The 14,439-nt window shown below is 43.8% G+C and overlaps 1 protein-coding gene across 1 annotated transcript in view; it reads right to left on the reverse strand.

Annotated features, from left to right (window-relative positions):
• Positions 1 to 14,439, reverse strand: part of CFAP46 (cilia and flagella associated protein 46) — a 3,596,153-nt gene that overhangs the window by 1,989,345 nt on the left and 1,592,369 nt on the right. Inside the window, exon 28 of the mRNA XM_044056880.1 lies at positions 5,987 to 6,065. Within this exon, the coding sequence (XP_043912815.1) occupies positions 5,987 to 6,065 (79 nt within the window). The remainder of the gene's footprint in view (positions 1 to 5,986; positions 6,066 to 14,439) is intronic.

The following is a 14,439-nucleotide window of genomic DNA, read 5'->3' on the forward strand; positions in this document are numbered from 1 at the left end:
ATTACACTGGAAGACATCAAGGGAAACACTCAAACCTACGGATTATATTACACTGGAAGACAAAGGGAAACAAACCTATGGCATATATAACACTGGTAGACATCAAGGGAAACACTCAAACCTTGGCATATATAACACTGGCCGGCATCTAGGGAAACACTCAAACCTATGGCATATACAACACTGGGAGCCATCAAGGGAAACACTCAAACCTATGGCATACATAACACTGGTAGACAGCAGGGGAAACACTCAATACTATGGCATATATAACACTGGGAGACATCAAGGGAAACACTCAGACCTATGGCATATATAACACTGGGAGACATCAAGGGAAACACTCAAATCTATGACATATATAACACTGGGAGACATCAAGGGAAACACTCAAACCTATGGCATATATAACACTGGTAGACATCAAGGGAAACACTCAAACCTATGGCATATATAACACTGGGAGACATCAAGGGAAACACTCAGACCTATGGCATATATAACACTGGGAGACATTAAGGGAAACACTCAAACCTATGGCATATATAACACTGGGAGACATCAAGGGAAACACTCAACCCTAAGGCATATATAACACTGGGAGACATCAAGGGAAACACTCGACCCTAAGGCATATATAACACTGGGAGACATCAAGGGGAAACACTCAAACCTATGGAATATATAACACTGGGAGACATCAAGGGAAACACTGAAACCTACGGCATATATGACACTGGGAGACAAAGGGAAACAAACCTATGACATATATAACACTGGGAGACATCAAGGGAAACACTCAAACCTATGGCATATATAACACTGGGAGACATCAAGGGAAACACTCAAACCTATGGCATATATAACACTGGGAGACATCAAGGGAAACGCTCAATACTATGGCATATATAACACTGGGAGACATCAAGGGAAACACTCAGACCTATGGCATATATAACACTGGGAGACATCAAGGGAAACACTCAAATCTATGGCATATATAACACTGGGAGACATCAAGGGAAACACTCAAATCTATGGCATATATAACACTGGTAGACATCAAGGGAAACACTCAAACCTTGGCATATTTAACACTGGCCGGCATCTAGGGTAACACTCAAATCTATGGCATATATAACACTGGGAGACATCAAGGGAAACACTCAAACCTATGGATTATATTACACTGGAAGACAAAGGGAAACAAACCTATGGCATATATAACACTGGTAGACATCAAGGGAAACACTCAAACCTATGGCATATATAACACTGGGAGACATCAAGGGAAACACTCAAACCTATGGCATATATAACACTGGGAGACATCAAGGGAAACACTCAAACCTATGGCATATATAACACTGGGAGACATCAAGGGAAACGCTCAATACTATGGCATATATAACACTGGGAGACATCAAGGGAAACACTCAGACCTATGGCATATATAACACTGGGAGACATCAAGGGAAACACTCAAATCTATGGCATATATAACACTGGGAGACATCAAGGGAAACACTCAAATCTATGGCATATATAACACTGGCCGACATCAAGGGAAACACTCAAACCTATGGCATATATAACACTGGAGACATCAAGGGAACACTCAAACCTACGACATATATAACACTGGGAGACATCAAGGGAAACACTCAAACCTATGGCATATATAACACTGGTAGACAGCAGGGGGAAACACTCAAACCTATGGCATATATAACACTGGGAGACATCAAGGGAAACACTCAAATCTATGGCATATACAACACTGGGAGAAATCAAGGGAAACACTCAAACCTACGGATTATATTACACTGGAAGACAAAGGGAAACAAACCTATGGCATATATAACACTGGTAGACATCAAGGAAAACACTCAAACCTATGGCATATATAACACTGGAGACATCAAGGGAAACACTCAAACCTACGGATTATATTACACTGGAAGACATCAAGGGAAACACTCAAACCTACGGATTATATTACACTGGAAGACAAAGGGAAACAAACCTATGGCATATATAACACTGGTAGACATCAAGGGAAACACTCAAACCTTGGCATATATAACACTGGCCGGCATCTAGGGAAACACTCAAACCTATGGCATATACAACACTGGGAGCCATCAAGGGAAACACTCAAACCTATGGCATACATAACACTGGTAGACAGCAGGGGAAACACTCAATACTATGGCATATATAACACTGGGAGACATCAAGGGAAACACTCAGACCTATGGCATATATAACACTGGGAGACATCAAGGGAAACACTCAAATCTATGACATATATAACACTGGGAGACATCAAGGGAAACACTCAAACCTATGGCATATATAACACTGGTAGACATCAAGGGAAACACTCAAACCTATGGCATATATAACACTGGGAGACATCAAGGGAAACACTCAGACCTATGGCATATATAACACTGGGAGACATTAAGGGAAACACTCAAACCTATGGCATATATAACACTGGGAGACATCAAGGGAAACACTCAACCCTAAGGCATATATAACACTGGGAGACATCAAGGGAAACACTCGACCCTAAGGCATATATAACACTGGGAGACATCAAGGAAACACTCAAACCTATGGAATATATAACACTGGGAGACATCAAGGGAAACACTGAAACCTACGGCATATATGACACTGGGAGACAAAGGGAAACAAACCTATGACATATATAACACTGGGAGACATCAAGGGAAACACTCAAACCTATGGCATATATAACACTGGGAGACATCAAGGGAAACACTCAAACCTATGGCATATATAACACTGGGAGACATCAAGGGAAACGCTCAATACTATGGCATATATAACACTGGGAGACATCAAGGAAACACTCAGACCTATGGCATATATAACACTGGGAGACATCAAGGGAAACACTCAAATCTATGGCATATATAACACTGGGAGACATCAAGGGAAACACTCAAATCTATGGCATATATAACACTGGTAGACATCAAGGGAAACACTCAAACCTTGGCATATTTAACACTGGCCGGCATCTAGGGTAACACTCAAATCTATGGCATATATAACACTGGGAGACATCAAGGGAAACACTCAAACCTATGGATTATATTACACTGGAAGACAAAGGGAAACAAACCTATGGCATATATAACACTGGTAGACATCAAGGGAAACACTCAAACCTATGGCATATATAACACTGGGAGACATCAAGGGAAACACTCAAACCTATGGCATATATAACACTGGTAGACATCAAGGGAAACACTCAAACCTATGGCATATATAACACTGGGAGACATCAAGGGAAACGCTCAAACCTATGGCATATATAACACTGGGAGACATCAAGGGAAACACTCAAATCTATGGCATATATAACACTGGGAGACATCAAGGGAAACACTCAAACCTATGGATTATATTACACTGGAAGACAAAGGGAAACAAACCTATGGCATATATAACACTGGTAGACATCAAGGGAAACACTCAAACCTATGGCATATATAACACTGGGAGACATCAAGGGAAACACTCAAACCTATGACATATATAACACTGGGAGACATCAAGGGAAACACTCAAACCTATGGCATATATAACACTGGGAGACATCAAGGGAAACACTCAAACCTATGGCATATATAACACTGGGAGACATCAAGGGAAACGCTCAATACTATGGCATATATAACACTGGGAGACATCAAGGGAAACACTCAGACCTATGGCATATATAACACTGGGAGACATCAAGGGAAACACTCAAATCTATGGCATATATAACACTGGGAGACATCAAGGGAAACACTCAAATCTATGGCATATATAACACTGGGAGACATCAAGGGAAACACTCAACCCTAAAGCATATATAACACTGGGAGACATCAAGGGAAACACTCAACCCTAAGGCATATATAACACTGGGAGACATCAAGGGAAACACTCAAACCTATGGAATATATAACACTGGGAGACATCAAGGGGAAACACTCAAACCTATGGAATATATAACACTGGGAGACATCAAGGGAAACACTGAAACCTATGGCATATATGACACTGGGAGACAAAGGGAAACAAACCTATGGCATATATAACACTGGGAGACATCAAGGGAAACACTCAAACCTATGACATATATAACACTGGGAGACATCAAGGGAAACACTCAAACCTATGGCATATATAACACTGGGAGACATCAAGGGAAACACTCAAACCTATGGCATATATAACACTGGGAGACATCAAGGGAAACGCTCAAACCTATGGCATATATAACACTGGGAGACATTAAGGGAAACACTGAAACCTACGGCATATATAACACTGGAGATATCAAGGGAAACACTCAAACCTATGGCATATATAACACTGGGAGACATCAAGGGAAACACTCAAATCTATGGCATATATAACACTGAGAGACATCAAGGGAAACACTCAACCCTAAGGCATATATAACACTGGGAGACATCAAGGGGAAACACTCAAACCTATGGAATATATAACACTGGGAGACATCAAGGGAAACACTGAAACCTACGGCATATATGACACTGGGAGACAAAGGGAAACAAACCTATGACATATATAACACTGGGAGACATCAAGGGAAACACTGAAACCTACAGCATATATGACACTGGGAGACAAAGGGAAACAAACCTATGACATATATAACACTGGGAGACATCAAGGGAAACACTCAAACCTATGGCATATATAACACTGGTAGACATCAAGGGAAACGCTCAATACTATGGCATATATAACACTGGGAGACATCAAGGGAAACACTCAAACCTATGGCATATATAACACTGGGAGACATCAAGGGAAACACTCAAATCTATGGCATATATAACACTGGGAGACATTAAGGGAAACACTCAAACCTATGGCATATATAACACTGGGAGACATCAAGGGAAACACTCAAATCTATGGCATATATAACACTGGGAGACATCAAGGGAAACACTCAAATCTATGGCATATATAACACTGGGAGACATCAAGGGAAACACTCAAACCTACGGATTATATTACACTGGAAGACAAAGGGAAACAAACCTATGGCATATATAACACTGGTAGACATCAAGGGAAACACTCAAACCTTGGCATATTTAACACTGGTAGACATCAAGGGAAACACTCAAACCTTGGCATATTTAACACTGGCCGGCATCTAGGGAAACACTCAAATCTATGGCATATATAACACTGGGAGACATCAAGGGAAACACTCAATCCTATGGATTATATTACACTGGAAGACAAAGGGAACAAACCTATGGCATATATAACACTGGTAGACATCAAGGGAAACACTCAAACCTATGGCATATATAACACTGGGAGACATCAAGGGAAACACTCAAACCTATGGCATATATAACACTGGTAGACATCAAGGGAAACACTCAAACCTATGGCATATATAACACTGGGAGACATCAAGGAAACACTCAAACCTAAGGCATATATAACACTGGTAGACATCAAGGAAACACTCAAACCTATGGCATATATAACACTGGCCGACATCAAGGGAAACACTCAAACCTATGGCATATATAACACTGGGAGACATCAAGGGAAACACTCAACCTTAAGGCATATATAACACTGGTAGACATCAAGGGAAACACTCAAACCTATGGCATATATGACACTGGGAGACATCAAGGGAAACACTCAAACCTATGGCATATATAACACTGGGAGACATCAAGGGAAACACTCATACCTATGACATATATAACACTGGGAGACATCTCACCCTGCTATGATTCAGCAATGTCACAGACAGATGAAATTAATGAAACATGGCCTAATATGTCCAAAAAGCTATGCTGAAAATACTTGCACAGTTATATTAGGAAAAATGATTCACAATTTAAAGACAAATATTGTGAGCATTAATAATCAGAAGGTCAATACTAACTTTTGAAGACACCATGCGTTGAGTTGCCTGTTTTTTCAGGTATAATATGCTGTACGTATGCAGTCTTTTTCTCTTCTGGCTGTTGATAAAGAAAACATAATAAATATTTGTGACAACATATAATAAAAGCAGATTTATAAGGCAGTGATCATAATGACAGCTGTCCAAGAGCTAATTTCTTGGATAATGTGCCCTTTTAAATAATTTACCCACACAACTGCATCTTCTACCACTAACTTAGCGCTGGATCTATACAAGCAACTCCATCATATGTCGGTGTGGCTGTTGGTACAATAGTACAGTTGCATATGTTAAACAGTAGATGTTCGAATGATCACTGCTGCAGTAGTCTTAGCTAATATAAGTTGCATCCTGTCAAGGATATAAAAGTTGACCAACTTCCAAACCTTCAGGGCACCTTCCATGTACCCAAACTGTCGGGTAGTTTTAGTTCAGCTGACTACAAGACAAGTTTGGGTGGAAAGCACTTCAGAGCTTTCCTGCCAGCAGAAAGCAAGAGGCTGAGCCCTGAAAGGACATTGCTAGGAACAACTAAAAATAAGAAGTTATGTACCTACCATAACATTCCATGTTAGTTGTCTTCTTCTCACCTTCTTTCTTGCTGGTTGGGATTGGAGCCGATCCTCGGCCATCTTCAAAAGCTCAAGAGCTGCATATTGGCTCGAGGCCACCCCATATCCCATGATGCCTGGTGCTAGATATCCATATCTCGTTTGGTAAGACTAACTGCAGACATAATAAAGGAAAAGATCCTATCCTGGAATACATAAAACCTCCAGAGAGGCTACTAGACAGAAAGGAATAGCCAGAGAAGACTCAGCCAGCAAATAAACACCATAAAGAACTCTTCTCGGTCAACAAGGATAGGGGGATGGAGGGTGGGACGCAAGAAAGAAGGCGAGAAGAAGACAACTAACATTGAATGTTATTGGTAGTTACATAAATTCTTTATGTTAACTTGTCTATCTCGCCTTCATTCTTGCTGGCTGGGACAGTGTCCCTAGCACCTAAAATCCTGGGTGGCTCATCGGAACAAACTCTTCAGAACAGTGGAACCAAAATCAGCTCTGTTCCTGGAAACCAAATCCAACTTATAATGTGAAATGAAAGTATGTGGGTTGGCTCACCTAGCCGCAGCACAAATAGATTCCATCGGCAACCTGGCCTGAAAAGCCACAGAAGTGGCTAAAGCTCTAGTGGAGTGACCTTTTGGTTTAACAGGTAACTCTTTATTCCTCAGTTGATAGATAAATGTGATGATAGAAGTCAACCACCTGGACAAGGTTACTTTTGAAACTGGAAGACCTTGTTTACCCTCAGCATAGGAAAGGAAAAGTTAGTCCGATTTCCTAATATCTTTCGTCCTATGCAAATAAAAGCGTAGTTGCCTGTGAACATCTAGCTGATGCAATTTGTATTCCGCCCTGTTGGAGTGGTTGGGAAAAAACACAGGAAGATCTATGGACTGATTCAAGTTATTTTCTGAAGAGACATTAGGAAGGAAGGAAGGATTAGACCTGAGAGCAACCCTATCATTGTGGAACACTAGGTACGGAGAACGGGAACAAAGGGCCTGCAGTTCCGGAACTCTTCTGGCTGAAGTAATGGCTACCAGAAAGAGAGTTTTCCATGATAAAAACTTCAGGGAACAAGAAGCTGCAGGTTCGAAGGGAGGCAATATTAGAGATGCTAAAATCAAATTTAGATCCCACGGAGGTGGGGGATCTCTCACTGGAGGCCTGAACAGAGTGATACCTTTGAGAAAGGCTTTACACAGCTTGTGGGACATGATATTATTTCCCAACAGGCCAATGTGAAAATTTGAAATTGCAGCTAACTGAACTCTAATTGTAGTGGAAGCAGACCCAGAATGGAAGAGTTCTTCAAGAAAATCTAGAATGTAGTGTATAGGGGCTGAAAAGGGGTCTATACTCTTAGTCTCTGCCCAGGAAGAAAAATGTTTCCACTTACTAGCGCAAGTCTTTCTAGTGGTAGACTTGTGCGATGATAAAATAATTTCCCGCACAGACGGGGAGATATCTGAAAGCCTGGCTAAGGTTGGAAGTGGAGCGACCAAGCAGTGAGCTGGAGCGATTGCAGGGATTGGTGCAGCCGCCCGATTGATGGATCAGAAGGTCTGGAACTGGGTCCAGAGTCCAAGGCTGCTCGAGAAGATGATGATGCAGGAACTGGAACCATATTTGTCGAGGCCAGTAAGGAGCAATGAGGATCATTTTGCAGCCCAAAACGGTAGCTTTCTGTATCAGTTTTGGAATAAGGGGAAATGGAGGGAATGCATAAAAAAGTCCCTGAGGCCAGTCGTGGACTAGAGCGTCTCTGGGGGAATGTCCGGGAAGTGAAAGGAGAGAGAAGAATTTGTTGCATTTGCTGTTGAAGGGGGTGGCAAAAAGGTCGCAGCAAGGCTAGCCCCATTTGCGGAATATTTGGTCCGCAACTATTTGATTCAGAGACCACTCATGAGGCATGAGAATTGCTCTGCTCAGTCTATCTGCTATGAAGTTGGACTTCCCAGGGATGTGTGTTGCGATTAGAAACCGTTGGGAAGAGATTGCCCACTGCCAGAGTCTGAGTGCTTCTCGACATAGGGGGTAGGACTTGGTCCCGCCCTACTTGTTGATGTACCACACTACTGACATATCGTCCATTTGAATTGCAATGGTCCCAGTAGGAAGAGAGTCCTGTAGAGCTTGCAACGCTAGAAGCACAGCCCTCATCTCCAAGAGGTTTATGTGCAGATGGTACTCTTGAGGTTGCCAGGTGCCCTGGACTGTTCTACCCTGATAATGCCCCCCCCCACCCAATCAGGGAGGCATCCGTGGTCACCGAAGCATCTGGAGGGGGATGTACAAATGGTCTGCCCTGGGGCACTGATGTGGAGACCATCCAGCACGCAAGGCGCTTGTTGCATGCTTCTGTGATAATAATCATGTGAGACATGGGAAGCTGCTGGAAGGACCATTGGGTGAAAAGCAGCCACTGGAGGATCCTCATGTGAAAATGAGCTACATGAACAAGTACGATAGCTGCTGCCATGAGACCTAGAGTTTGGAGGACGAACCTGGCTTGAATTCTCTTGCATGCTAATAATACCTATACATGTTGATGAATCACTAATACCCTGTCTGGTGGAAGGCTCGATGACATGTCTTTTGTATTTAAATTTGCGCCTATAAAGATGATAGACTGACAGGGCGACAATGCAGACTTTTTGAAATTTATTGAGATACCTAGTCTGGAGCAAGTGTCGATAGTGAAGTCTCTGGCTCGCAGAAGGTGATGCCTGGTGGTAGCAGTAAGGAGACAGTCATCTAGATATGGAAACACCTGGAATCCTTGCCGTCTCAGGTGAGCGGTAACTACTGCCATGCATTTGGTGAACACCCAGGGGGCTGTTGTGAGGCCAAAGGGCAGAGCTCTGAACTGGTAATGGCTGGCTCCCAACCGGAAGCGGAGGAATCTTCTGGAGCGTCTGTCCATTTTGACGTGGTAGTACGCATCCTGAAGATCTATGGAGCACATCCAATTGTCCTGACCCAGAAAGGGCATAATGGACTATAGCATGACCATCCAAAACTTTGTTCTTTGTACAGACCTATTCAGTCTGCTGAGATCCAGAATGGGTCTCCAGTCCCCTGTCTTTTTTGTTACCAAAAAGAACCTTGAGTAAATTCCGGATCCTTGCTGGTCTTCTGGGACTTGCTGGATGGCTCTTTTTCTTAGCAGTTCTGAAATTTCTTGTACTGCTTGATCCCTTAGATTGGGTGGAACATCTGGAAGGGACTTGTATGACTTTACGGGAGTGCGAATGAAGGGTATTCTTTGCCTCCGGATATAACTGACCGTACCCATTTGTCTTGTGTTATGTCTTGCCAGGCTCTTGGGTTCAGTGATAATCTTCCCTGGACTGCCTCCGGAGGTGAGCAGTCGGGCAACCCTTCAGAGATGGTGGGAGGGCTTCTCAGAGAAGGATTCTCTGCTGCCCTGGTTTTGTGGACCCCCTCTGCCACGAGGGTGGCGCCTATTATTGTTCCTCCTCTGCCCCTGGATGGGAACTCACCACATGTGTCCGGCAAGGCTCTCTGAGATTTCCGGAACCACATCTTTCCGCTCTTCTGACCCTTGGTATATGGTCTAGAAGTAGTGGAAAAACGTACTCCCACGGCAGGGAGAGTCTTGCCTTCCTGTTCCCAACTGGTAAGGGTGTCCTTCACTTGTGATCCAAAAAGAGAGGAACCATCAAATGGGGTGTTGGTGAAAGATGCTCTGAAAGGTTCCGCAAAGTTACATAGCCGCATCCAAGCGCGTCTCCTTAGAGCAACACCTGTGCCTGCAGCTCTACTCACACCATCGGCTGCATAAGAAATGAGCCTCATGGAGGAGTTCACCACTGAATTAAGAATCGCCAGCTGGGAGGCTGCCTTAGCCCAAGCTCCCTCAGCTGATGGATCTTGGAGGGTATCTCCAAGCTCTTTAAGGAGATCCCTTTGAAGGCGGGTAAAGTGGCACAAGTAATTCAGAGACCTCATAGAAAAAGTCGCTGAAGAAAACATCCGCTTCCCGTATCTGTCCATTGTCCTGGACTTCTTGTTAGGAGGATGGACAGATGAAGAAGTTTCAGCCAGCTCTTTCTTCGTGGCCACCGCTACTACCATGGCATCAACAGGGACACCTTTGGTCAAAAACTGTTTATCCTGTGGTGCCGTTATGAATTTAGCGGGTCTTCTGGGGGTGGGTTCCACTGTGTCTGGAGCTGACCACGCCTTCCGAGCCACCATGGACATGAGTGGGTCGAAAAGCGGAGACACCCAGGAGGTGGAAGGTTGGGATCCAAATGCATCAAGGAATACCGACTCATCCTCAGAGGGGCTTAGGGTAGTCCAGTTCCCCCTCTGCCTAAGCATCTCAAGGATGTCTGAAAAGGAGACATCTTCAGAGGGGGATCTCGGGGACCCTTCCGAATCCTCCAAGTCAGTATCTGATGTGACAGACTCAGGGGAGTCAACATGCTTCCTTTTGCATTTCCTCTTACGAGGTGGCTCCTCTGAATGATCAGGGGAGGCCTTGGAAGAGGACGATACACCCAAGGGGGTGCCCTGGAGTGTTGGTTCCTCATGCTTGGGGTCTGGAGGAGGGACAGAGGCAGACGCAGGCACCATAGTGGGAGGAGCCAGTGGGGATGATCGTGGGGCTGACTCAGGAGCCAGCACGCTCCTCATGACCTTGAAGGCGTCCCTGCCTGGAAGCTGAGATGGCTCTGGTTCCAAAGTGACCGGAATCCCTCTCCGCACCGAAGGGGACAGCTCCGAAGCCAATGTAGGAGCCGAGCTCACCTGCGCCGAAGTTCCGAGGGGGTGAATGGGGTCAGACAAGGATCTGATACCACTCGCCCCCTCGGAGCCGACAATGGAGTCTCGGCGCCCAGATCCCTCCAAGGATGGTACCAAGGAAATGATTGGAGCAGACGACGGAACCGAAGGAGAAGGTATCGGTGCAGACCATCCCACATTTTCGAACCCCAACGAGCTGCGGCTCCGAACTCAAGGGAGGAGTCGGAGGAGGAATGACTGCAGACAAGGATGGAGCCGAACCCTGTTGAGGGGGGCTGGACAACATTTTAGCTAGGGCCTGCAATTTCAAAAGCCTGCTGACCACTCTCTCCAAGTCGTGATCTGACAATCTCGATGACCAAGAAGAGTGGGAGGACCGATGACTGCGCTGCGATTGGAGCAGAGGAGACCTCAGAGCTGAGCGTATTGACGCCAGGGAGGGAGACCTAGATCTCTTTCGACTCCCTACCGGCTCCGAAGTGCGTGTCAGAACCGACAGAGGCAAGCACATTGGTTCCAGCCGGAACCGAGGCAGATGTAGCAGCTTCACCTAGCAACGGCTCCGAACTGGGAGTTGAAGGTTTAGGTGGCTTGGAGGACTTCACTGGCTGAGCCTTAGCCAGTGACTCCTTGGGTTTGAACAAACCCCGTAGGATTAACTTATTCCTACGCTCCTGCAGGACTCTTGGACTGAAAGCATGGCAAACCGAACAAGAGTCCTGCAGGTGCACGGCGCTGAGACAATAGACACAAGAAGTGTGACCATCTGTCAGAGACATCTTCTGACAACATGAATCACACTTCTTGAATCCGGACACCTTGGTATCCTTAGACATAGCTAAAGAAGGAATACCAGACAAAAAACACAACTATAAGAATTTTAGTATAGTAACTATAACACACACACAAAATTACCACACCCAAAAACAGTCAAGCATACCACAATAGTCTAACAACAAAAAAGATATATATATATATATATATATATTTTTTTTTTTAAAGAAAAAGATAGGTTAGCCTCTAACTTAAACGGCTACTTCAGAAAAGGGGGCGGGGGACTCTCTAACTGAAACGAGTTTTCTTAAGGGAAGGGGAATACAGGTAAGGAAAGGATATATATACCTAAACAAAGATACCCCAAGAAAGATAGTATACTACGATTAATAAACTACACTAAACCTACTAGTTTTTTTTATCAAAAAGCAGATAATAATAATAAAATATACAACCTGAGCCAGTAAGACAACCTCGCAGCAAAAGCAGCAAATGAGATCTGGGTATCTAGCACCAGGCATCATGGGATACTCGAGCTTTTGAAGATGGCCAAGTAAGAGCCGAGGATCGGCTCCGAACCCAACCAGCAAGAATGAAGGTGAGATAGACAACTTAACATTAAATGTTCATACCCTGGCATAAGAAAAAAAAAACAAGGTAGATGGAGGCAGGGAGCAACTACTACAGCAGTGATAATTCAGTCATCTACTGTTCTGGCAAGTTTAACTCACACAACTGTTCTATGTTCATGATATTGATCATGGCTGCAGCAGCCTTATCTATACAGGTAGATTACCTTAACTAACCACATTCAGGAGGTGGAAAGAGAAGATTCCAACAGTCCATGGAAAATGGTCCTAGCAAATCTCAAAATAGACCTAAAGAAGGAAGCAAGGTTACAATGCTTTGTAAAAGTATGTACAGGTGGCCATGCAGCAGCCTCTAGAATACTTCTAAAATTCAAACCTTTCCAAAAGCCATAGATGAATCCAATGCCCCGACAGTGGACCTTAACCCCGCCAGGAATAGTTTTGCTATGGTGAGTATAACAACAGGTAATGGCCTTAGACAACCATTTGGACTAGTCTGTTTTGACAGAGGTTGTACCTTCTTACCTACACAAGAAATGAACAAATGATCTGAAAGATTTAGTTCTATCACGATAGTACCCGAGTTGTCTGTGGACATCTAAGTTATGGAGTATCCTTTCTCCCTCATTTTTAGGGTCAGAAAAATGGGGAGAAAGATAATTGTGCTTAAAGTAAACTCAGATGTCACTTTAGACATAAAAAAATGATTAGTTCTTATAGAAACATTGTCTCTACAGAAAATGAAATAGGGTTGATTCACCACAAGAGCTTGCGACTCAGACACCCATCTTGCAGAGGTCAGAGCAATCAGTAAAACTATTTTCCATGTTAAGAACATCAGGTCAGACAGATTAGCTGGTTCAAATAGAGCAAGTGTTAGCATCTCTAACACAAAATTAAGATCCCAAGGAGGGGCCACCAGGTTTCTTGGATGCCTCTTATGCAAAACCCCTTTCAAGAGCATTATCACATGAGACTGTATTGAAAGATGAGGCTCCATGGGCAGAATGCTGAAATGACTGATAGATGAACCTTGACAGATGAATAAGAAAGGCCACAGGATATAGTAACTCTCCCAAATATTGTAAAACCAGAGAACAACTAGCCATGTATGGGTGCAGGTTACGTTGCTGGCACCAACTAGAAAACCTTTTCCATTTGCTAATATATTACTTTCTAGTAGCAGACCTTTTTTGCTTCCATTAGCACCTGCAGCCATGTCCTCTGTAAAGAGGTACCTAAAAGGAATTAAGGCCCTAATAACCAGGCAGTTACCTGAAGCTGATTGATGATGGCGTGTATCAAACATCCCTGTTCTTGTGTAAAGAGATTGTGTCTACTTGGAAAAACTGCCCCCAGCCATTTCCAAAAGGTAGAACCACAGTTGCCTGGGCCAGAAGGGAGTCTTCACAATGGTCTCATGGGATTCCTTTGCAGTCTTCAGAAGACATGTCTCACGGGATTCATTCTGAGTCTTCAGAAGTACACTAGATATTAGAGGAAAGGCTAGAAAAGCATGCAGAATTTCCTGTCCAAGGAAAAGAAAGGCATTTGTCGTCCAGGCCTTCTTGCATGGAGTCCTGGAACAAAATCTTTCTAGTTGATTGTTCAGAGATGAGGCAAAAAAGTCAACTTGAAGAACTCCACACGACTCAAATACTGAATACCCCTTGAACTAGTTTCCATTTGTGAGTTTCTGCCCTGGTCCTAACTCAGCTAG

The sequence above is a fragment of the Protopterus annectens genome, chromosome 14.part0 (genome assembly GCF_019279795.1).
Source record: "Protopterus annectens isolate FY-2018-M chromosome 14.part0, PAN1.0, whole genome shotgun sequence".
In the NCBI taxonomy this organism is placed as follows: domain Eukaryota; kingdom Metazoa; phylum Chordata; order Ceratodontiformes; family Protopteridae; genus Protopterus; species Protopterus annectens.